Genomic DNA, 26495 nt, shown 5'->3' with positions numbered 1-26495 from the left:
CTCTGATAGGTCAACACTGTCTCAGTCCTCAGTGACTCCTTTAGGTCCCTCCAGAGGTTTCTAAACTTAGCTTGAAGATTACAATAGACTGAATCACAATATTTATTTAACTTCCGGGTAGAAAACCCCTCATATTACGTACATAAAATTAAACAGTGCTGAGCAAACGCTGCCTCAGGTGATTCGTTTTTAGCCTCCTAACAAAGGTCAGTTTAAGTGTGTGTTATTTTAGAGGATTTTCACCTCTTTACGTTACAGTCAGCTGGCCAAAAGGGACTTGAAGCCTTTTTATCGAAGCCACCAAACTCCATTGATAAAAACAGTAATTTTACATAGCAGAACACAGGAGTTACTGGTCTACAGCTGCGTCGACTGGGTAGTGTTTAAAGTGGAGCAATTATTGAAACGTAGCGTAGACTTACACTGATATAAGCTCTTATTACCCAAAGACTGCGCTATAGGGCCATTATGAAGTCCCTTCTTCATGCTGCCTTTGCATTTCTGCACCAGCCAAACAATGTCAGCATCGTGCCGCCCCAGGTTGGGATTTTAGACCGCATGCTGGCATCATGAAATTTATAGAGGCGTGACGGTTGTGACATATGACACAACAGCGTCAGCCTCTAGTGTGACTTATAATGTCCGTGTTGGTAGCACTTAATGAACAATAACAATGGCATTAACATGGCAATAATAATAATTTACCATCCCTGCCAACTTATTATATGACTATACATTTCAACCTTGTCTGTGTCAAAACTAGGAGTATGATCCATATCTGCCATTTTTTAATTTGGCCGCTGCCCCCGATGTTACATCATGGCTGTTTTTTTTCTGTTATCCATCATGCTGGCAGAAATGGGCTTCCATACAAAACTATTCAGTTCTTCTTGAGATGAGTTCATGTAGAATTCATGGCCACTAGTCTGCCGAATCTGCTGGTTTACTGCATCCATTAGTTTTCAATTTTCATTCTGCACAATATTTGCAATTATCATGTGAGCACAACTCTTGCAGTAAGTAATACCTTTGCCCCGTGCCTTGACATGAACAAGAGACCTTCCTGGGATGTAACCATATTTTTCTCATTTCTGATTTAACAAAGCAAATTGCCCTTCTATACCACTCACTGCTGCCTCCATTTTCTGTGACAGTGTGGTGTAATAAAGGGTCAAAAGGAGGAGAAATTATGGAGTAAAAAACAAATCACTGCTTTTATTAAGACACGTTTAAGTCACTTTAGAAAAAGACAGTGGGCAATTTATCCTTAAATTTGACTTATGAACAAAGACACGTCAGATTTACAGGAGATTTAAATTACCTACCATCTAAACTAAACTGCTTCCAAATAGGACTTCAGAGACATTAAAGTGCAGAGACGGAGGAAAAGCAGCAACATCGAAATATTAGTCTCAGCAGTAATTGAACAACAAGACATTAGGCCCTTTTCACAGACATCGCAATATGTCACATCAGGAAAAGCACAGGTGTAAATTAGGGCTGCCATTAACGGTTAACTTTATCATCCGTTTATCTAAATCAAAGGAAAAGTTCTCTCCCTAGATCAAAAAGACATGTTTTTCATTTTTACCTGTAGTGCTATTTATTGCTCAAAGTGCCAAATAAATACATTTGAAAAACTAAATAACAATGTTTCTCTCTAGAAATCATGACCCGATCACTCCAGATGATCCACAGCCCTTGTTGTGAGCAGTTTCATGTAGGAACTATTTTCTTTCTACTGGACTCCACCCACCAGCTGTATCACTGCGCAGAGGTAACATGCATCTACTGTTAGCTGATGTTACAGCCGAGGAGGACGCCATTTATTTTTACATCTTGCACTTCGTAAGCCTGTCGTCAACAAGTGGATGCATGCTTCCCTCTGCGTGGCGTTATGGTTGGCGGTTGTAATTCGGTAGAGATAATAATTTCTACGTGAAACTGCTCACAACAAGGTTTGTGGGTTATCTTGAGTAACTGCGTCATGATCTCTGGAAAGAGACACTTCTGTGATTTGTTTTTAAAACGTTTTATTAGAGAGAAGGCAGACATCTCAACGGTCAGTATCTCCAATATCGGCAACTCGCAGTAAAACAATCTAGACTGATACATAGCACCACAGATATGAGGACAAATATGTATTTTTTATTTGGGGTGAGCTATCCCTTTAAATTCAATTTTTTCCAGTTTTCATTGCTTATGTATAATCACTTCATGTCATATGTAATGCTCTCTGAATAGTCTTGTTGAATAACCCCCTCTGAATAACCTTGTTAAAGGTGCTTTACAAATATGCTTGCCCTGCCTAATCTCCTGATTATTTTCTCGATTAATGGAATTGAATTGTTTGGTCTATGAAATGATGGAGAGTAGTTAATCACAACATCTTGAAGCCTAAGTATAGTCATTTTAATTGCTTGTTTTGTCTGACCAGTAATTTAAAACCCAAGAATATTCAGTTTTACATCATAAAAGATTTAGAAAAAGATCAGATATTCTCATTTGCAAAGCTAGAATCAGTAAATATATTAATCAATTTAGAAAAAGTTATGGATTAATTTTCAGTCAATCAATTCATTGTTTCAGCTCTAGTGTAAAGATTAAAATTATTGATTGCTCCATTTCCCATTTAGCTGCTCGTTTACCTTCTGCATGTTATTAAATATCTAACAGGCCTCCTGATCATTTCAATATTCTGACCAGCAGAGATTGGCAGTTATAGGAATTGAACCCTCAGATTATAATATAAAAGTTCTGCTACGTACCTAAGAAATCGGTTGAGATCTCCGTGCCTCATGTACTCAAACACCATGGCCAGTGGCTCTCCGTCCGTACAGACGCCGTAGAATCGAACAATGTGCTGGTGTTGAAGCAACGTCAGCAGCTCCGCCTCCCTCTGGAAGTCCTGCCGAGTCGATTCGTTGGCGTCCTTTAGAGTCTGCAACAAGGCGTGCATTTACTGATTCTTGGGCTTCGGTAAAAGTAAACAGCATTTAAAGCAGCCAAAACTGAAGATAATTAATAATGTGATTTAAAAAAAGAAAAGTAAAGAAGAAGAGGATTTTTGTGTGATAATGAGTTTTCTTTTACTGGGCCCAGAATGCCTTGCTACGCTCCTGCTTATGAGTGATGACGTGCTGCAATAAAAGTTCACGTCTGATTAATGGGATGATAAATCTGAGCCAGATTTATCGTCCAGTTTTTTATTTGCTGTGGTTTGCATTAACCTGTTGTAACATGAGCTGCGTATTAAACCACCTGACCGTCCTCAACAATACGTCTCACTCTGAAACCGCAGGATGTTATTTCAGTGTACAGAGGATTTAAGTATAAGTGCTGTGTATTTACTTTTACTCCTGTTGGCGGTGTATCAAGTAGCTTTTGTGAGTACTAATAAGAATACTTCACCTGCAAAATGACCATTTGTACATAAATGACTCACGACCGGTTACCTTGAATATATTTAAGAAAGCTTTGTTTTTTCACATATCTCCACAGTGACCGAGAATCCAAAAAACATTTTTCATGAATTGAAGTAAACGGGGACGATGTTTAACAACAGCAAAACTTCATCAAAACATCCTCTCACACAACTGGTGCAGTATAATCCAAGTCTTATTTATTTAGTCGTATGCCCATTACTTCTCAAGCACATGCATTTTTGCTAATTAAAATTAACTTTTTAAAGTAGATGGTGCATTTGAACTCTGCTCAAGTGGAGCTACACTTAGGATGCGCTACTCGAAGGCGTTAGTGTTTCATATCATAATATTTTAGCAGATGCATGTTTGAGAAGTGCTGACCAACAACTGGATAAATAAGACTTGGATTATACTGCATGAGTGGTGAGATTAATGTTAAATGGATATTTTAATATAGCTTTGTTGTTGTTAAGTGTGGTCCCCATACGACTTAAATCGTGAAGGTTTGCCTCTTTTGGATTTGTTGTCTTTTAGTATACAGAAAAGCAATTGATTTTTTGATTCTGGTAAGATACTAAAAGTTAAACTTGTAAATGAAATATTAATAATTAATATGATTAAAAAATATGCTTGGAATCCATTTATATAACATTGCCACAGAAAAATATGACCACACTATGCTGTATTGATTTTTTTCCCCCAACCCCTCAGTAAAAGTAAAATTGCCATGGAGATACTTTCACTCACCTTGATGGCGACCAGCATCTTATCGCTGTCTGGGCTCAGGTTTGCACACTCTGCCAGGTAGACTTTGCCAAACGCTCCTTCACCCAGCTCCCACTTCAGCACAATGTCCTGCCGTTTAATGTGCTGGACACCTGATGATGAAATACATAAAAACGTTTAAAACTGTGGGTAAAATGATGTCTTGTTTATACCAAAAGTTGATCATATTTGCTTGAGATTTTACTCATTTAAGACAAAAACAGCAACAATTATAGACATTAATTTAAGAAAATGATGGACAAGTGACCAAAACATATACTTTGAAAACTCTCTGGCGCAAATAATAACATAATCAAGACGCTGAAATATCAGTGCGGATTCAGTAACAAGTGGAAATAAGTTCAGCGGCAGCACTCACACATGTCTTTCTCCTTGATGATGCCGCAGAAGTACTGTGGATTCTCGACAAAGCTGGATAAACCAGAGTCTTCATCCGAGGAAGGCGGGCTGGTCCCAAAGTTCATGAAACGAAGCGACACGGCGAGGTCATCCTCAGTGCCCAAAACTGATGAACCTAATGAAACAGGGAGGGATGTAAACAAGCAAAACTGAGAGCTGTGTAACATCTAATCAGCCTCGAACCACTTGTGATTGCAGCGGCCATCAAAAGAAAATTCATTTTTTTCCCCCTCTGTGGAATCAACATTCTCCGCTACCAACTTGGCTGCACGTTTTGTTGGTACCATGGTGACAGATGATGATGATGACGAGCTCTAATAATCACCATCATCAGCCATGCAGCAATCAGGACACATTGAACTGGAAAAAATGGGAAGGAAGCATGAATGGTTAGCAACCCCTGACTACGGTGCGTATTAAAAGCCAAACAAGTGGGGCCCAAATTGTAAAACCCCACTCAGCTAGGCAAACCACAGAACCCCTAGAGTCCAACACGGTAGAAAATGGAACAACAAAGAGAGAGCACCGAAAGCGATGGAGGGAAGGAAAGAGGGAGCAGGGTCCACTTAGGCAATCAGGCCCACTTAGGCACTTTGAGAGTGAGAAGGGTAGATGTGTGTGTGTGCATGTGCGTGTGTGTGTGTTGGGGGGGTGGGGTCCAAGTGGAGCTATATCACGTCTAGCTGTTCCTCCATCCATCCATCCATCCATCTTCTTTAATGGCCCTCACCACGTGGCGGTGGCCAAGGGAGGTTTCTGCCGCCATTCTCATGCAGTAATTAAGGCACTTTAGCCCAGCCGACACAGCGGCTGCCTGTGTGCAAAGTTACAGCTCAGTGGAAATCCTGTATTAGCCAGTCTTTCCTGTGCAGTGCCCTCTGAGAGCCTGACACAACCATCTGCAGTTTGAAACAATAATTTGGCAGAACGTTTGATTATGGTTCTCTGCAGTTTGCATATCCAGCTTCAGATATTGGTTCTGGGCTGAGAAGATGTCATCTACTGGGTTAGGCTCCTTTTGATAAAGCTAATACAGTGCCAAAATATAACAGAGATATGTGGAAGCTGAATTATATGAGTGACACGGAAAGCAATAATGAAAAGAATGTCTCTCACAGAAATTCATTTTGGCTCCAAACCTGTTGTTTTAAAGAAGTTTTGAAGCTGAAAGTAAAACTTTCAGAAAGTCCCCATGCACTTTGATTTGTCAAAGAATTTTTTCATTATAGAGTGCCCAAGGTCCTAAAATTGGGAAATGATTTTGGACCTCTGGGCTTCTGGTCTTAAAGTTGAAGGGTTTTTTGAATGGGTTTGTGGTTAGATGCCTGAAATAACTGGTTCCGCCATGAATCAATGGCACCAAGAGCCACTCAGCAGTAACTGCTTCTATGGTTAACGCAAGCGTAAGAGTCTTTATCTTTTGTTCTATGACATAAAATATATCAGTGTATACCACACTCGTGAACTTTGAAGCTTTGTGAGGCAAAAATAAAATAAATAAAAAATCATAAAAGTGGTGTTTATCTGTTAAAATAATTTTGCTGAACAAAATGTTTAAGTGGCTTTTTAAAAAAAAAAAAAAAAAGAGTTAACTCTGCTAGAATTGAAAATCCAGTGAAAAATCCCATATGCTTTTGACAAGGGAATCAGGGCGAAACTAACTAAAACGTCAACCCTACAAACGAAAGTGTTGACGTTGATTCAGATTCAGATTCAGAAGACTGCTCATTATTTTAGCATTGCACTCTCTTGTCAGTGCATTAAAGGGGTAGTTTAGATACAAAATATTCATTGTTAATGTTATGGTGAAATATAAATAAATGTTGACTTTTATGCTATGCAGGGAAAAAACAAAGAAAAATCATCTGACAGAGAGTGTCAGAGGTATTTTACATTTAGAATTAGATAAATAGCTGATGTGAGAAAGTCCACCTGTTGCTGTACACTCAGAGAGGATTAGCCAGAGCAATCAGCTGTTAAGCTTAGCTTAGCAGAAAAACAACAAGTTGTGATTTTTTTAAGAAGTAGACGACAAAGAGAAAAAGCCAAAATGTTAAACGTTTCCTTTAACCAGCTAGTGTCTGTATCATGCGTGCAGTAAAGGAAATAATGCGCTTTAACTTACGGTGAATACCAAACTTGGAATGCTGGCCGCACTTGTTAATAACCAAAACCATGATGAGAAGGAAAGTGCAGGCAAACATGGCGAGACCCACGGCCACAGACACCTGTTCAAACAAAGACAGATTTCCAGTTACACTCACTAACATCAAACATCATTAATACTCATTTACATATTTATGTTAAGTGATGGAGCGCAGACGTACCACAAACACTCGACTCTCTGGGTTCTCTGTGACGTCCATGTCTGATTTGTTCGTAGGAACTGAAGGGCAAGAATAAGACTTGTTAAAGACTCCAAAAAAGACTTCACAGCAGTTTTGAGGAAACATGCAAAGATTTGTAGGAGAGTAAAAATCTATCCAAGACTTACTTGGATCAGCATCAAGGACTAGCATGAGGAAAGCAAGAAAACAAAAACACATTTATGAACACACATTAGAGAAAATCAAACATGTGACCCATGATATTGATATATGATATTGACTATTTAGCAACTGAAGGAACACTCTCACTTTATTATTAAACTTTTATCTGATGAATACTGTGATTGAACACCAAGTATGTTGGTCTTGCACATGATGCAGATAAGCATACGTGTAAACATCATGTAAATTATTCTTAAGTAGCACTTAGATTATTATAGTCACATCTCATCCAGGACAATTACGTTTCCAATTTTTTGTTCTCTTCATGTTTGATTGTCTTGTACTTCCTGTTTTATTTTGATATTCACTTCTTTTTTTCCATTTCAGGTCCTTAATTTCCTGTGAGATAACCTGCCCACTCCTTTTGTGTTGCACCTGTGTGTCTTTAGTTGTGTTTCCATAACAGATTTGCGCAAAACTTAAGCGATATTTTTCAAAATTTCGATAAAAGACAATTGCGAGATGAATGTGTTTCAACTCAGTGATGCTTTGTGTCTTTTCCTCCAGTGATAATATAATCCAAGAAGCATGGTAATAGCCAACATTATTTCCAACTGAAGTTGACGTAGGCATGTTATGCGAGCGATAATGGAAAGGCGAGCCCCTTTCATGTCGGAGCGACCACGTATGAGAATTTTCTAGGGGGTGATAGTCTGCGATTTCACAGAGGAATTGTGGATTCAAAACTTCCGCCAAACTTTTGAAGAGTTCTGCGATGCAATAACGCCTCTTGTCGCGCTTGCTGCATCATGCCCGAGGGAACCAGTTCCTACCGGCAAGCACATATAGCCATAGCATCATGTGACCTAGAAAAGCGAAAAAGTGTTTCCATTGCAGTTTTGCAAAATATAGATTTTTCACCTGAAATATCTCCAGATTTAAGGAAGACATTAGTGTTAACTGCTCTTTTTGTGAAATGTATCCACAGTGCAGCACTAGAGAAACTAATCTTTACTGTAAGTACATTTATTTATAGTTTATTTGATAGAGACAATGCGACTACACATAGTGCAACTTCCGCCTGTTAGAAACAAGCTGTAGTAAGTGATGTTTCATATATAGAGATTATAGCTATTGCTAGTTTCCAACTCCAGTCTGTAGTTAGACTTTTAGTAGAGAAGAAGAAGAAGAGAAAAAAGGATAAGATATCAAGGTTACATACATTCAATAACAGCTATGGTAAAAATAACATAAAAGTATACACACACACACACACACACACACACACACACACACACACACACACACACACACACACATATATATATATATAGTCCTCAATGCAGACTTGTTCAGGAACTATTGTTTATCAGTTATCAGGTTGTTGTAATGACTCAGTATTTTGTGGACCTTATTGTCAAATATTGCAGATTAATATTAGGTATTAAAAGTCATTGTTTCAACATTCATCCAGTCAGTGTCAAAATCATAACATAGTATGATAGATTCCTCTTTTAGCCGCCCTAATGGCCTCCTCTGCTCATTATGGCCTGCTGCTCGGAAAAACGTTCTGCATCTCCAAAACAGTTTCAGGAACTCACCTGGAATTATCCCCTCAGGATCGAGCGGGTCGAAGGGGTTGTCCATAAACATCCCAGTGGCTGTGGCCTCATCCTTTCCCAGTTTGTTCTGCACAATCAGGGTGTAGTGGCCGTTGTTGATGTGGGTGGGCTTGTTGAGGAAGAGACAGCCGTGTTTCACAGATCCGTCAGCTGAGTCAGGGATGAGCTGCGTGTATGTGTAAACAGTTTCTTTGAGTTCTTTGCCCTTGTATCGCCAGGTGATCTCTGGTGCAGGGTTGCCATCCACAGCAAAGGGGAAACACCAGTGGTGCTGCTGCACGGCGTCCCTCAGAAACAGGATTCTGACTGGAACTGTTGGGAGGTGACAGATTTGGAAGTTCAGGGGTGGTTAGAGAAAATACATAAGGAATTGGAAAAAGTGTTTTCACTGAAAGATGCTGAGCTGAAGCTGGAATATCGCATGTCTGTATGATATTTGAAACTCCAGTCAGCATCCAGTTTAGCTTCGCTTAGCATAAAGACTGAAAACAGGTGGAAACAGCTAGCCTGGCTGTGTGCAAAGTTAACAAAATATGCCTCAAATTAATTTGCAACTCCTCTGATGGTTGATTAACCATTTCGGGTTCCAGTTTCTCTAATGTGAGGATTTGCTCCTTTTTATTTTTTATATAACTGCAGATTAACCCTTTGAAACTTGAGCAAATCGGCTTGAAGAAAAACATGGGAGGAATCATTTGAGATATATAACATTAATAATCATAAATATAGTTTTCTGGACATTTTTTCCGCCTTTTTTGTTTCATTTTTTGAATAATTTCCTTCATTTATTTGCCTTTTTTCCATGTTTTTTTAAAAGAAAATTCAATTTGCTCAGGGTTAGAAAGTTCAGATACTTGTGGGGTGCATCAGAACGTAGCACAAGAATGAGACATTAGTCCAGGTTAAATGAATGTTGCACCTTGACTACATGTACCATAAAGTCAAACGTTGGTGAAGGAGTGCCCTATAGGTTCCCCTCTGAGTTTCCATGAATCAATGTTCTCCATCTGTACTGCAAACCTGTGCTGACCTGCTGTTAATAATGAATCATGGTCGTTGTTGTGCCCCCGACCACAAAAGCTACCTGGAAGCTTCTCTGGACGTGAAGTTACAGGAAATGGCCTCGTTTAGATCGAACAGGACTCTCAAGTGCAGAGACCCCTCGTACTGCAGCGACCAGTCTGCTGCTCTTAACCCGTGACCCAGCCTCAGAAAGTGCTGTGCTAAGGGGGATACTGAGGCATTTGTCTCTTTATCCAGAGCTCGCAGAAGTCTTTTGCACTGAGTGAAAATTAGCGCTCTTATTCACATTTAACTAATCATCCATTAGCAACCCTCACACAAGCTATTTTGCTGCAGGGGTTAAAAGGAGGGCTGGGATTGTGTTTAATGAGCCGGCTGGGTTCTCAATGAAGAATTGGACAATGAACATTTTGAGAAAATGTGGCAAATGTGCAAAATGATTCCTGGCATCCGTTCATAGTGAACTGGAACCTTTGCATTCAAAATATTAACTTAAGGTGATGGTGAATGCTAATTAAAGTTGACTTCAAAAAAAAAAAAAAAAAAGACATTGCAAAAAAACATGATTCAGAGAAGCCGCTTTACGAAAGGGGAAGCCACACGAGCGCCATGAATCAATGGCACCGAGAGCCACTCAGCAGTAAACACCCACTGTTCTGGGAGGTAATTAAGAGTAATTAAAGGGCTAGCGGTTAACGAGTGTCCGTCCACCAGGGGGGCTGATGTTGATAGATTAGCTGCACTAACGCATTTACAGACTGCCAATCACTGCGGATGAAGCGGTTTTCCGGAGTAGGAGGGAAAAGTCCATTAGCACTGGCTCAAATCAGATCTTAGCGCGGGTTATCAGCCCCATTTTCCTGACGTTCATTATGTGTCCCTCGATGCTCGTGCATTTGGCCTCAGCTGATTGGCGCCCCCGCTCTTTTTTGGCATTGTTTTCTAATGAGTGTCACTGAGTCAGTGATATACGATATTGTTTGGGCAGTAATTTTTTTTTTCAGTAATGTATTACTAATGCATCTCGTTTTGTGTGGGACCGCTGGGTGCTGTCATTCCTCGGTGTTCCTCAACTTTCCAGACGTGCTAATGCATCTGAAAGGAACAAACAACAGCAAACCTCTTGGGTCAAGCTGCAACTGTAATTTAGAGGCACACGAGGTGGAGTTCTTTAAGAGCGAGCAGAGGTAAGTTCACTTTCTTTTGTCCCCTTATTGTATCCCTGTATTAAATCACCAGCCGTACCTGCACCACTTCACTCACATTATTTTAACACTTCTCACCAGTCGCCTGAGTGAGTGGCAGATGACAGAGAGCTCCATTAGAAGCATGGTGGGCACATGCTCGTATTTGTAGAGGGGGCATTTAGAAGAAATCAGTGCAGTGCATTTTTCCTTTCTCTGGCTGTCCACCCTGCCTGCACTAGAAAAATGGCCCCAGTGTGCTCTCGCCCTAACCTCCATTAAGCCCCGATGACTTGTATTGAGCCCATGAGCTCTCAGGAGTGTGTTTTTTATTTTGCAGGCACTTACACTCAATGTCCAATTGCACCATCTCCTCCCCAGGCCCAGCTTGGTTCTCGGCCTCACAGGTGAGGTTGTGCAGGTTGTCGCTGGAGGAAACGTCGGTGAGGAAAAGGACCAGCTCTAATGTGGAACCCCAGATTCTCTCCTGTCAGCAGCCGAAAGCAGACAAAGAGCAGAGGGGGTTAATGCAGCTGGGTCACGTATGGATCGCTCAGAGGTAGATGTAGGTTGGAGGGATGAAAAGGGGTCCAATTTACTATACTGTGGATCAATAGATTACATACGAACTTTATTTATTCAGCTTTAAGCTACGGTTTATCCAAAGAGCTTTACAGCACAGCGAGAAAGGCAAAGAACAGAGCAAATAAAATAAAAATCACAACTTTTAGAAACACAGAAATGTGGCCTCGCATGAATACAGCCACAAGCAGCCAGACAGTTAAGAGCAGGTGAGAGAAAGTGCATTTTGGAGTTTGAGCTTGAAAGCATCAATAAAGAGAGATCAAATAGAAGAGGGGAAGGAATTACACATTTTTGGAGAAGGCTGCAGAGCAAACCTTACAGAAAAATGTAAAGTCCTGAATCTAAGACAAACAAGAGATCTGAGTTCTCTGGCTATGTGACTTACAAAGTATGAACTCACAAATATATGTATGTATGTAGGGGAAGGACCAGTTCATGCTTACAGACAAACAAGAATTTATGAAATCGCAGAGAACAAGTGACGAGAGGGAAGAATCGCTCCAATATTTTCAGTATTATTAGTCTTGCTACAATATTTTAGACCACAGAAGTTGGAGGTGGGATTAAGACGTAGAGTCTATATATATTTCTTATCAACAAATCCCATGAAAAAAACAAAACAAAACCAAGAATTAAAGCAATTTGGGCTGGGATGGGGTGAAGGTTTGATGCATGCAGACAGAATAGCCTAGAGGGTATTTAGATTGATGCACATAATGCCAAACATCAGTTCACAGGTGGGAGCACAGAGTGCCCGGGGATGATGATTTTCTGCAGGCCCACGCACAAGTAAGCGTAACCCTGGTTCCCTCGTCAAAAAACCTACGGGATTATTCCATATGATTTTGATTAATGCAGAAAATAAGCACTGTAGCAAACAAACATTTGTGATACTTAGGCTTACATTTTTTGTTCAGCAAGATAATCTTCACAAATAAATAACACTTCGGGAATTTTGAAGCCTAATGTAATTTTCAGAAGTTGAAAAACCTATAAACGAACTACACTACGGTCACGTCACCACAACAACACGGCTGTAAAGCTGCGTTCAGCGCAGCGTGATGACGGCGTTCTTTAGTCTCCTTTAGCCACTTGCTCACAACCACCTCTTTTAACACACAGAAGAGCTTAAAAGTTTGCAAGTGGGGTATTTACTGACGTATTTTATGCATTATAACAAAACTTTAAAGTCTTTTAGGCTTGTGTTAACCACAGACCTTATTTGAGGCTTTTAACCAAAAACCCGTTAAAAAACCCATTGACTTTGAAATAAGGGAACCGGAGGTGCTGAAATGATGACGAATTTCCTAGTTTTAGGACTCCGCAGAGGTTCATATAGCCTAGATATACTACTCATTTTGAACAATCCCAACTTCTCAGATGACAAAAAGTACATAATGAGCTTAAAAAGTATTTTAATAAAATATTATATGAGCTACAGAAAATATTCGTCTGAAACAATTGCCCTTGTTTTATATTTTTAAAGACATAGATAAACCAATCTAGTCAAAATCCTGACCAGTGACTCATTATTGTGTTATATTGCTTTATTATAATTTATCTTTTTTGTTTTATTATTTACTTATTTTTGTATTATTTTATTTACAATCACTAATATTGTACATTTTGATTTTTTTTTGGTTTTATGTTGTTATTATGTGCTCAGGTCTGTCTTGAAAATGAGATCTCAGTCTCAGTGGGACTTGGCTGATGAAATAAATAAAGGATTATGTATTTGACTATTTAGACATTTCAGTTTTGCTCAATTTGTTAAGCAGAACCTGGAGAGTTTTTTAAAAATTTTTTAAATGATTTTTTCTTTCTTTCTTTCTCCTACACTGTATTTATTTGTTGTGCAATTAAATTTATCATGAATATTATTTTTATATTATAAAATATATTTTCCACAACTTTTATAATGTAAATCTTGAACATGAACTATACTCTATACTTTGATGAAGCGTGACCTCTGACCTTCCTCACCGGCGCGTGCGTGTTGTTTATTTATGTGTAAACTAGCTAGCCTTAGCCGTTTGCGGGTCTGCCGGTTAAAATGCGGAAAAATCAAGCTTTAAATCCTCACACTGAGGCCAGAAGGAGTCAGAACACGGAGGAGTGTTGTCGTCTCAGGTCGCTTTACGCCTTACAGGTCGGAAAATGCTCAAACTTTACGTCTTCAAACGCGTTGAAGTTTTAGATTTTGTATATTTAATGTGGGATACACGGATTTTTTGACTGGATATGACCCAAACTGCGAGCGGCTGGATGAAAACACCAACGGTAAGTTGTTTTATATCATATAAATGTGCTTGTTATAGATGCTTGCTGTCTGGCTTTTATCAGAAACAGTTGTTTGTTGGCGTTTGTGTCGCAGGCCGCCGTGTCTGCGTGGTTGTGCTGTTAATGGCAGGCCTCACATCGCTTGTTGTCGTGTGTAGGTTTGATTGTTTTGCTGCAGCAGTGAAAGTCCCAGGAGGTCCCCATAAAAAAATTGAATTTTGAATTTTCACTATTTTATTATCACTATAGAAGTGAGTCCAATGTGGGTGAGAGATACAGAAGTGGCTATTCTGATCAAAGGTTTAAATTCCTCCGCAGTTTTCTCCTCAACTCGGTGATAACTACAGGATTAAGGTCTGAATCACATCTGGCGACAAAAAGCTTTCAGTTAAAACGAAATGTTATTCAGTGGGGGTCTGTGACCTAATGTGTATCACTTTAGGAGTCCTTAGAAAATGTTTAAGAGTCACTGAGCTACAGTATATGGCTGTGTGGACATCCATCATAACTGAACGTCAAACTTTGTATTTATCTCTGTCCTTGTGGACTGTGTTGCGAGTCTGTGTTACATTTATATTCTTTATCTCATTGAAATTTCGTCAAATAAAAATCCTCAATACTGACACAAGAATCAGACAGGAGATCCACACATTAAAAGCTCCCAAAAATGTATATTGTGCAACCTTCTGATCTGTCTAATCTCCGTTTAGAGGATGTCAAAAAAGATTTTCAAAAAGATTTTCAAAAATATAACACAGAGAAACACAACTTGCTTTGCTCAGGGGGCCACTTTTACAAAATGTCAGGAGGGTGTCTGTCGGGTGTCCAGGGGGACCCTCTAATGGCACTTTCTTTAATACACAAGCTTTCTTTTGATGCTCTTTATGCACTCGGGCACCATATTTATGTTAAAAGTGCTAAAAAAATCCCAGTGTGAATCTATGAATTTCCTTATGAATTATAAAATGGTTGGGGGCCACCCAGCACCTTACTGGTTGCTAGCTTTGATCTGCAGGCAAGTTGAGTGCAACAGATGAAAACATTTAAAGCAGATTTTTTTTAGCTTTTAACACAGTGTGCAGTACCCCTGTTTGACTCCTTGCAAAATACTCAATACTGAATATGGTTCCGAAATCGCATATCAGCAGTTGTTCTGCTTAAATCTCAACAGGTCACAATTAAATGATAAATCAATGGCATTGTTCATGGTGCTATAGCACACTTCATGATTTGGCTGCACAAAATCTCATTTTTTAACAACCATATTGTGATTTCTGTTCATGAAAGTTTGGGATATTGCATCCAGGAGTATCAGCAGAAAACTGCACTTTTAAATGTAACCATCATTTTTTTTTATCTGTGCCTTTTACATTCAGTTTATAGTTTGTTCAACTTGTTGCAATTTTTTGTATTTTATCTGACAGCTGAAAGGCAGAACTGAGCACTTAAATATCTGTTTATTCATCACAAATTATATTGTTTTCATGATATTCAATGATGTTATCACATATCGTATGTTTTCTAAATATCATGCAGCCCCATTTTATGTGTCTTGCATCTCCATACAGCCTATAGCAGGGATACTCAACTTGAGTTTTTTTTCACTTCTTGAAATAACAGGAGACCAGGGGCCGGGTAATAAACAAACATTTATAATATTTATCAGTATACGTATGATAAATTGATTGGCTTTTTTTGAAAAACCTTTTGACATTTACTGTCCTCAATTGAGTCACAGCAGCCGTGCACAGGTTAGGTGTACGCAGGGGTGTTTCCAGGATTTAAGGACATTCAGAATTCTATTAGGGGGCCAGGTTATTTTTGACAAATAAGCCCTATTTTGATGCTTTGTAATGCACTTCAGCATAGGGATGTCCCAATCTCCAGCATCAAATCAGGGGCTGATTAAGGCATTTTTTTGACTGCTTGGAATTAGAAAATTTAGCTTATAAAACCTCTGATCCTTCATATCAGCTGTCATACAGATGTTTTTAGGCAGAGCAACATGGAGCGCAGACTCTTTCACCTCTGCTCCTATCAGCTGTCTGTCTCCTCTCTGCTGAACTATTTTCTGAAGCACTGTTAATTTCAACTCAGTCAGAGAGTCTGGTGTTTTTTGTTGTCTTCTCCAAGGAGACACAGACAGCGGTGCTGAACTCACTACAACCTCACTCACCACTTGCCACTGCAAGTACATGAGCAAAAAGCCAACATGGCTTATTTATTTATTTATTAATGAAGTGTAATCCGCCCAGAAGATGTGCAGAGGACAAAAATAAATCCTCTACACAGAATACAGCTCATTCAGTTTACTGAGAGACAGGCTGCTGGAGCAACAAACACTGGACTCTTAAAGGGACAGAGACGTTCCCTCAAGACAGCGAGGACGCCAACAAGATTAAAGGGAGGTTTTGTCATTTTATACTTTATTTCCCTAATATGGGCCAGATTTGGTCCACCGGCCGCAAGTTGGGTATCACTGGTCTACAGGTTGTATAAAGCCTGACTGCGTGATCCATTGGGCTTTGCACCTAGACCGAATCGTGACTTCTATGCACCATTATGCCCTTATAGCCCAATATTTCACACCCTAAATTTTGTCCCAAAGACTTCAGAACACTCTCTATACTTAGAGCCTTGATTTAGGAGAAACTACTACAAAAACACCTGTTTTTTGGGGGGTGGGCACAAATGGAAGAAACTTCAGGAAGAGAAACAGAGGAGAGCTCCTGTAGATGGATGAAAAGCAAATGTTACTTGTAAATATATATGTGTGATTTATACATGTACGTATACTGAAAAATCTTCACTACCTGGGTATAGAAGCGAGAGTGAAGCTCTTCAGTTCGCCATCTCACATTGGGAGTGGGACTTCCCGTCACTTGACATGCAAATGTCAGGTTGCCTCCTTCTTGAATTTTTGCATCTTTGTAGGCGATGATAGTCACCTCAGGCAGACCTGAGAGCAGCGGAGGAAACGGCATGAGCACAGGTCGCTAATGTGATGGCACAACTGAGTGAAGAGCAGTTTAGAGAAACAGAACGGGGGCCAAAAACTCTCTCATATGTTTCCTGGCAACAAGATGTTCCTGCTCTGTGCGATTAAAACAACAATGCAGAGCCAATTTCTTCCCTGCATTTCGCTGCACCTGCTTGTTGAAGACGTTAATATGCAGAATAAGAACAAGAAATGTTTTTTCTTTTTCCTTTCTGAGCCAATTTTATGGGGCCACATTTTTTCGAATATCCATGAGAGGGAAACTCTTAACCCTTTATACCCTGAGCAAACTGGTGCAATTTCTTTCAAAATCATGGGAAAAGAGGCAATGAGCAACTTGGTGCGAAATGTTTTGTAAACTGCAAGAAATTAATAGATTTAGAAAATTATTTTTTTGAAAAAGCTAGGGAAACTAGATTTAAAATGATCATATTACATATCTCAAATTATGTTACAGAATTATTAGTTTTAAGCACTTTTTTGAGGTCATTCCCTTTACTTTTTTTTTTAAACTTGTCTTGTTTTAAACTATAAACTGTTCATACAAACAAGATTAAAAAAAATGGAAGGTTTGCCAGCACCCCCAGCAAATATTTTTAAAAAATTACCAACTGTAGCTCTCACAACCAGTGTCAGACAGCATTTTTTGTTACATTTTATTTTAAATTATGTTTCAGATTTATTCATTATTTTCTAAGCTCTTTTTTTGAGTTAATCTTGGGGTCATTTCTTCTTTCATTGCTCATTGCCTTCTGTTGTTTTTGAAAGAAAAAATCACCAATTTTCAAAGGCGTATTGAAGATTCGCCTAATCAATGGCCGGACAATTTCAATTCAGTTACCTGATTAAAATTCATAAAATTACATGTTATTTGTTCCTCAATGAAAAATTCAGCATCTGCGAAGATGCAAATGTTTTTGTAAAATTAGATCATGTTTTAAACATTTTGCGCATCTTATCAGAAACATTTATTACTAATAATGATATACAGTTTCACATTAGTGCAAAAATGAAGTTCAGATACTACTTACTGCAGTTATCGATCACCAAAGAGTTGAGCGGAATTTCTTGATCATCCAAGAAACAAGACATTTGGTTGTCCAGGTCACCGCGGTCATTACGCTGCCACTGCTGGAGCCAGTGGAGGTCACAAGAGCAAACGAGAGGGTTGTCTCTTAAAACCCTGAAGAGAAAAAAGGAGGAAAAATCAACCCCGCTGGCTACAAGTCTGTTTTTAAAATTTCCCAGACAAAAGCAAAAGAAAGACAAGAATTATCAAACATTATAATTTAGAATTCCACAGATAAATGTATTCATTTATCGCTGACATACTCTCTTTATGTAACAGGTTAAACAGTATTGACTCTCAGTTTTGTATGAACGCTGAGATTTTTTGTTAGGACGGCAAGTACTGTCTTATTTTAAAAACCACTAACAATTTATAGAATTCTAAACATATGCAGTTTCTACTTAATACAAATCCTTGAAGAATTTCGCTTTTAAATAGAAAATAACTTTTCATACTTTTGAAATCTTCAGTAATGAACCAGCTTTCAAAAACCTTAAGAGCCTGAAAAATGCTGAAAAGGGTGCCGTCAATCAATTTGTAAAAGGCAGCAGTAGTTTCTATTACAATAGGCCGCCTAACTAAATATGTTCACCTGTGAATTAACCTCTGTCAAAGTTATGATGAAAGCACAAGGCTATAAGAGCAAAAAACACTGAAAGGTCTCCAATTTTTTTAATTTTGTATTTTTACTTATCATCTTTAGTTATACCATCTTTGTACTTTTCAGTTAGTGCATAATGTAAGCTGAGAGATTAAAGCCTCTCTGTGTTTTGTCCTGTTAATACAGTTGCCCTTGGTAAATTGAGATATAGCAGGATTTAGGTTATCAAATTGTTTTCATTAAATTCAGACTGCCATGTAGGTTTATTCAGACCTGACCTTTCAAGTTCACACCAGCCGTACTTTATATGTGGCTTTATAAGTATGCCAAGTAGGTAATGGCGCCAATGTTGCTGATGTGCATGTTTTGTCATTGAAAGCTGGGCACACGCTCTGCTGGGGGTGGGTGATGTATCGAATATTCTCAATGTATCTCGGCTTGTTCATTGTGCGATGTATAAAAAGACTATATCACAAGCATCGAGTATTTTGTTATGCCGTTATCATAAGCCACCTGTGCTTTGGTTCTCTCGCTCTCTCCTACAGCTTTCTGCCTCTCACAGGCACACACAGAGCAGGGCCTTTGCAGAGCTCTAGACTTTTTCTGTTTAGTCACATTTTGCAACCATGGAGCACTACTGTGATTTGCAAATATTATAAATATATCACCTGGAGAGCTGTAAGTTTGTTTCCAGCTTACAGTAAATAATTCATCATGTTTAACGGCGCTGCGTTAACAGTCTGACTTAATGAGTGATACTTGCGGTAGTGTGAGCAGTTGAGGTGTGTGTTTGTATTTGCAGTATTTGTTTTGCAATCACAACTATTTAGTCATGTTTTGCGACCACAGTGCACCAGTTCGACTTTGAAATATTATATGGTAATTTAAGAACTGGAGAGCTGGTTGTTTTTGCCTGCTCACAGTGAATGAATCCTTATGATTAAAGGTGTTTAACTGTCGGCTTAACAGTTAACTGTAACATCCAACTGCTGACCACAAGCTTCAAGTCCACAGAACAAACATCGACACTTCTGGCCTGAGACGAGCCAGGTCCTTTAAAATAAAAGCACCATGGGCACCTCTTGTGTGATTATAACAGAAGTGCATTTAACTTAATTATATGACAGTAGCTGCTTTATTTAACTTTACTGTAATTGCAGTTCATTTAGAAGTTCTGTATTTTAGTAGTTAACATTATTTTAAATTACATTTAAAAATATTGAGATATATATTGTTTATAACGATATAGCCTTAAAACATCGCAATATCATTTTAAAGCCATATCACGTTGCCCTTCACTGTCCGAATTCAGCCTGTTTATGACCAAATTAGTGGTAATTGTACGGTTCATTATAGGGGTATATGCCCCTTGATGTTGCCTCCTACTCTTATCACAACCAATATGACAGCGAGAAATGGTGGAAATGATATTCATTTTACATCACAGAAGATTTACTCGTACAGTAAGAGTTTTAGTAAAACAACATTTCTAAAATGTGCTCAAATATAACAGTGAATGCCCAACTTGCAAAATAAACAAGTCGAGAAAGGTACATCAGGAGCAGTTGATCAGGCTGTGATAGGTCCATCTGTGACAGTAAACAAACCTTAACCCTGATAATGGATGTGAAGGAGTTAGTGCTGAACCTCTGTGTATTGCATGGATGACCATTTAGGGGTCAACAGATTATCAGCTTGGCTGATTATTGGGGCCGATATTTTGCATTTTACCAATTATCTGTATCTGCCTTTTATTTTAAGGATCGCCAATAAAGTTAATTAATGAAAAAGTGTGTGTATTACACTCAACCAAGACCAGGGAAGACAGTCTGCAATACATGCAAAGAAAGCGTCAGCACAGGAGGAACTTTTACTTTGTCAAACCTCAGGGAGCTATTCTTATTTATTTTTCTGTAATTTAAATTTTCACTGAACTTTATAAACAAAGTAGCTGGGAACTTTCTGTTTATGATGGTGAAAGCTTTAGTTTTGATCAAAAACTTGCTAAAGACATTTAAATTAAGTTTTGTGTTGGAGTTGGAGATTTTTAATTTTTATTGTAAATGTATATTGGTTACAATAATTGGTTATCTGTCTCATTAACTACTAATAATCAGCATCAGTATTTGCCCTGAAATCAGTTGACACCTATGACCAACTGCAGGCCTTCTTGTTCAAGTTTTTCACTTAGCTAACTTTTGCTTTAGAAGTTGTAGGAACTGTACAAAAATAATCGGGAGGATCCTCACCTTGGCTTGGGAAAATTTCTGCCACTCCCTCCCTTTATTATGTCAAAATGACGTGTTAATATTAAACCACCACATCTTGGTTAACCATTATTACTAAAAAATGCAAAGCACAGAAAATTTAAGATGATGTACTACAACTTTGACAACTCCAGTTTCCAAAATGTACTTTAAGCAACAATCAACTTTGAACCAAGATGTAGGCTGCTAAATGAAGATATTACCATTGTTACTGAATGATTCAGTAGCACAATACAGTAGTCTTGGACAACTGATTTTTTTCCTCCAACTCCTTTTGTTTCTGTGTAGTCCGATCAGTAAGATCTGTAATTTTTTCTTTCACAGCCAACATGACCTCCTGTAAAATTAAACATACTTAAGTGACAGGGAGTTTAATTGGACTCACAGGTTGAGCAGTGGTAGAAAATGAAACACCCTCCAGGAGATATGTTCCAGAGAGTTTGATGCAAAGTTCCTATAAAACAAAGAGAGACAACACATGATGTTATCAGCATTTCTTTTACTGTCCTCCCCCTATACAGTATTCAACCTAGTTGAAGAAAGCTTTGTACCTCTTGGCACTGTTTTTGAAATTACATTTGCAGTCATGCCATCTGCTCACATGTTGCTTCAAAGAACAAGTCAAACTCCTTCATGGAAAAAAAAATATTCAGGCTAAATTAAAGTAAAAATGTACTTTTCATTGTTGCAATTTAGTCCTGTTTTGTAGTTGAGTCACGCTGTGATTTGATTGTTCACTTTCAGAGCAATGCCTACCTGCCTTGAATTACTCTCCGTGGAAAAAGTTAATGCATCCAAATGGGTTCTGATCAATTACCTTGGCAAGTATTTCACACCAGCCAGGAGCCACACGCACAAACACCTCCAGCTTCCCTCTCTCTATGTTTGTTCAGTACATTAGGTTATTAGTGCAGAGCCACAAACACTTCTCAAAGGAAAGACGTAGCTCGGGGACACAGACCGATAAACTCTACAGAACTGCTTTTAGGGGAAAAGTTTCACATTTCTTGGGGGGGAAATTTCTAGTTTTTACACATTTAAGAGTTTTATGCACTTTTTAGCGCCAGTGTGGCTCTATGGAGGGCAGTGTCAGTTGGTGGGTGTTCAACTTCGGTTCAGACTGAAGCAATTTGATGGATTGTCATGAAAGTTTGTATCAACATTCATGGTCCCCAGAGGATGAATCCTTGAGACTTTGGTGCTCCCTTTAATTTTCCTCTTGTGCCATCAACCAGTCAAAGACTTCAATTTTTTCTCTAATGCATCTACTTTGTGGATTGGCACGTATTTTGTTCCAGCATTCATGGCTTCCAGAAGATGACCAGCATTGCTCACGCAGGCAGTATGTTCCAGGCTGTTTAAAGTCTGTTTAAAAGTTTTTCAACAAGCTCTTCAACTAGTTGTCACCTGGTGATGGCAGATAAATGCTGTTCCGGTTACCCTCATGCTGCGATTGCCCAGAGTTTCCTGCATTTGCTGGAAGAGATCCAGTGGTTAGTGCAAAACCTTTCATAGATGTCATCAGACATCAACTGGTAGACTTTAGTGACATCTTTTGTATCACTTTGCAGTCTGGGAGATTCAGGCCTTGTGGCCAAACACCGTTCATCTGTGCAAACTGCGATAATTTTTGTTTTATTTAAATGTAAAATTGGAAATATAATGGTAAATTTAAGGATTTAATCATTAATTAAATAATTAAATTTTTTAATACATTTTTGAAGTAGTGATTTAAATTATCTAAGGTAATTAGATAATGAAAAATTCAAATTGTGAAATAATCCTACCTCTTAAACTATGTATGCTAGGTGATCATAATAATCCTGTCATTGATAAATGCTACATATCTTTCCGTCAATCCTCTCAGGGCACTGAAATATCATCACAGTGGCTCTCAAATGATCCTCAGACAGCCACAGAACCAGGCTGTAAATAAACCTCCCTCAGAAGATGACAAAAAGCCACACTGGGGAGCATATATGGAAGCCAATACATATTCACTCTGGCAGGGCCACGGGTTCAATTATTTGTTTTCCTTGCTCCCAAAAGTTCATGTCAGATGGGTTAGCCATTGGGGCTTATCCATTACCAGCTCGATTCCTCCCTGGGCCCACAGGGGAAGAGCAGAGCCGGGAATAGGAGCTCGTTTTCTTAAGAACTGAATTTTATGAAAGACGATTGAGCTCCAGGGGCGTTGTGGGTGAAGACATTGCAGAGGGAGAGAAAGGAGACCAGACCTCCATGTCTGTTGTTCAGTTTGGTTATAGTCCGTCACTCTTAATCTCAGAAATACATCTGTCACACAGCAGCCCCTATACTCCACCCAATCCCGGCCCACCCTCTCGCTCTACAGTGAATATTGATTAAGTGATAATGGACCCTTAGTGGAGTGTATTTATTATGCATCAGTTGTCGATAATCCGCCAAAGTGAGCGAGTAAAAGGTGACTGGTGGATGTCTTCTCCAATTTCTCGAGCTCACCCCGCCTACCTCACCTCCTCCACCACCTCCCCCCAGCTCTGGTCCTCCAAACCCGCCTGTCTTTTAGATAAACAACATCGGACAATGTCGCACACACTCAGTAAAACGATGAGGACAAGATGGTGGCGATAAGGGTCAGCTGCTGATGAATGGACAGATTTGAAGGTTTCAGTCGATACGTTTTAATATTATAATTAACTGTTAAGCCTGGATTTTAAAACTGAACTTTTCAGACATGTAAGACATAATTTAACTTTTAAAATAACTAAAAACTTTGCCATTTAAATACCAGACTTAAAACTCATTTGTTTTTTCGATGATTGTTGAAAAGAGCTGGTGGTTCCTGCAGAATACATATTTGCTATCACACTACAAGAGTATGTTTCTATGATGCAGTATGATAAACACTTGCAGCAAATAAAAAAAAAATGTTAGAAAAGGCTGAATTAATTGGCTTCAGAGATGCAACCACTGAATATTTTCACTATTGATTAATGTGCTGGGGACTTTTCTTGATTAATAAATGTATATTTAGTCTATAAAATACCAGAAAATAGTGAAAAATGCGTTTGCGTTCCATAGAATACGTTTTCATTTTGCCTTTTTTGTCTGAGCACCGGTCCAAAACCCAAAGATATTCAGATTATAAATACTCTATATTATATTTTAGAGAAACTGGAACCAAGTATACTATTTGTCTTGCTTGCATTTATCACAAACAACTGGATATTATATTTTAACAACTATATATATGGATGAACACTTCTGGCCTGCAACGAGCCAGGTGCTTCAAAGTAAAAGCATCAGTGGCTTGCTTTAATTTATTTAATTATAACATGACTTCATTTAAGATAATTTTAACGTTATTTTATAAAACTTGATAATAACAGGAATTTATTTGACTTTTTGATAACAGTGCTTTATTTTACTTTAGTATATCAGTATTTTTTAACAAGCCTTGTTTAACTTTATTATAACATTAATTTATTCAACTTTATTATGACACTATTCTATTTAATTTTACCATAACAGTACTTTATTTGACTTTATTTCAAGGCTTTAACTTTTTTTATAACAATACTTTATTTAACATAATTAGAACAGAACTATAACTCTATTATATTACAGTAGCTACTTTATTTAACTTTAGTAAGATAAGATAAGATATGATGAATTAAGGTAAGATAAGTCCCACAATGGGGAGATTTGCATTATTACAGCAGCAAAGGGATATCAAAGCATTATTATAACTATAGTTAATTTGATAATTTTGTATTTTAGTAGTCTACATTAAATTGTAGGAGATTTCAAAATATCGAGATATATATTGTGTATTGCGATATAGCTTAAAAATGTTGTGAGACTATTTTTCAGCCTTATCGCCCAACCCAAACTACATAATTAATATCCTTTTAGTAAGACTACTGCTAATAAACCTTAAATGTACCTTAAATGAACTCATGCATTTACCAGATCTGTGGATGACTAATACAACTATTCAAGCAAGCGACTGAGTCACTGTGATTTTGAGAAACGCAGCTCTCGCTTAATGTGACATGTGCAATACTAAGGGACAGACTGAGCACTGACTGACAGCAACAAATAGGCTGACCCACATACAGGTCAAAACATGATGCTGGGAAGACAATCCTTTTGTGTTGACAAGGACACTTACACATACTGGAGCTTGAGGTTGTGTTGGAAAGCATTGGCAGAGATGAGCCTCAGCTTACATGATGTGACGGTGCTGGAGAGGGGGAGGAAGAACAATAAATAGTGGTTTGTTTTTATTGAAAGCATTAAAACACAGATACACTGAAACTGGTTTGAATTAGGCATCATCATTATTGATTAGTCTGCCAAACGTTTTTGCAAATAATAAGTAGTTTAATCAGCTGTTGCTGAAACTGAGGATATGTTTCCATTGTAGATACTTTATATCTTGAGAAATGAAAATTATGTCCGTATTACCGAGTACAGATTCACGTTAAATCAATCTGTGCCAAATGTTGGTAACTGAGAGTGTATCTGGGTAAGATTGCCAGTTTAATTGGCTCTTTTATTTGGCCTCTCGTTCACACAACAACAGTGTTTTAGGGGCCTGAAAACGCAAACTTTTGAAACAAGGTTTTGAAAGTGCAATTTTTTAAAAATACAACCCCCTCTGTCACGGATGTGAGAACGTTGACGTTTTGACGCTTTGTGTGTGGTGTTCTTCTATGGAGTGTTACAAAAATACACGCCAACTGCTGGACTGGTATGCATACTACAGCATTTTCGGTTGTTTTTTGCAGATCCATGCACACAGGGATCATGCTTGCAATATTATCATATGAACGCAGATTTTTTTTAAACACAAAGGAAAGACTTTTCCATTTTAGTATGGCTGTTCTCATCCAAATGTGGCCTAAAGCAATTTTTGGTTATCGGTAAAAAGAAAATCCATAACATGCATCCTTCATTTAAAACAAACTACACTCCTACTGCTACTAAACAACTTTTAAGATTGCACAACATTTAAGGGTGGTGGAGGTGATGTTTTCATTGTGAAAACAAATGTTAAACATTTACTTATTTTGGGTTGCATTTTTACCGTTGCTGTTCCTGTTTTGAGGCCAGTTGGTTACCAATCTTCTTAAGTGTTTGCCAACCATTAGGGCCCTGGAATATCCATCATTTACTTTCATGGAAAATCTGACAGAGAACACAAAATCTATGAAATTTTGGCTATTATTAATCTTATATTTGCTGGCTTTTGATCAAGTAATTGATAAATTAACTAGTTAATTAGGCTAATTTGTTAAATATGAATATGTAAACTGATTTTTATCTAGCCATTAGAGATTTTTTTCCCAACTATCTTCAGATACCTTTTCAGATAGTTGACAAAAGTATGTGGACACCCTATGAAAATCCTTTTTCTGGGATTTTGGTGTGGGGCTGTTTTTCATGATTAGTTAAGGTCCCTTAATTCTGTTTAAGAAAAATTGTATTTCTAGAGCATAAAGTTATATTTTTACAATAGAAATAGTAATACAATACTGATACTTTGAGTGTTAAACCTGCCACATCGTCATTATAAACTACATAGTATGTGCCATCTGAGAGAAGGAAATTTGACAGGCGTAGCAACAGTAGGTAAGGGGAGCTCATTGGATGGTATTGTGTGGAATGACATTGAGAACACACAAACAGTGCTGTGTACTATGCAGTAAAACAGTTTTACAATATGGTAGTCCAAGGCATGAACATTTGTCTTTGTCTCATAGTGAGTTTTCCAAGTTGT

At 38.2% G+C, this 26495-nt stretch overlaps 1 protein-coding gene and 1 long non-coding RNA gene across 4 annotated transcripts in view; one reads left to right on the top strand and one right to left on the bottom strand.

Moving 5' to 3' along the window:
• The window catches only part of ntrk1 (neurotrophic tyrosine kinase, receptor, type 1), a 45094-nt gene that overhangs the window by 8443 nt on the left and 10156 nt on the right, over positions 1–26495 (bottom strand). The window contains exons 3-14 of one of the 3 annotated variants that reach the window (XM_042489213.2): positions 24885–24956; positions 21114–21182; positions 17823–17974; positions 16607–16752; positions 11277–11415; positions 8701–9033; positions 7105–7122; positions 6938–6996; positions 6736–6838; positions 4570–4725; positions 4173–4303; positions 2769–2941 (exon numbers count right to left, since the gene is read on the bottom strand). In XM_042489213.2, coding sequence (XP_042345147.1) covers positions 2769–2941; positions 4173–4303; positions 4570–4725; positions 6736–6838; positions 6938–6996; positions 7105–7122; positions 8701–9033; positions 11277–11415; positions 16607–16752; positions 17823–17974; positions 21114–21182; positions 24885–24956 — 1551 coding nt within the window. Of the gene's footprint in view, positions 1–2768; positions 2942–4172; positions 4304–4569; positions 4726–6735; positions 6839–6937; positions 7123–8700; positions 9034–11276; positions 11416–16606; positions 16753–17822; positions 17975–21113; positions 21183–24884; positions 24957–26495 lie in introns of all 3 variants that reach the window. The other 2 variants (XM_088084613.1, XM_042489214.2) reach the window with 2 other exon arrangements.
• LOC148188310 (uncharacterized) overlaps positions 13494–26495 on the top strand; it is a 57956-nt gene continuing 44954 nt past the window's right edge. Inside the window, exon 1 of the long non-coding RNA XR_015777981.1 lies at positions 13494–13793. This is a non-coding gene — a long non-coding RNA (uncharacterized LOC148188310). The remainder of the gene's footprint in view (positions 13794–26495) is intronic.

Source organism: Plectropomus leopardus, chromosome 11 (genome assembly GCF_026936395.1).
Source record: "Plectropomus leopardus strain MGB_pleo_1.0 chromosome 11, ASM2693639v1, whole genome shotgun sequence".
NCBI lineage: Eukaryota > Metazoa > Chordata > Actinopteri > Perciformes > Serranidae > Plectropomus > Plectropomus leopardus.
This window is presented reverse-complemented; position numbering and strand designations above follow the sequence as displayed.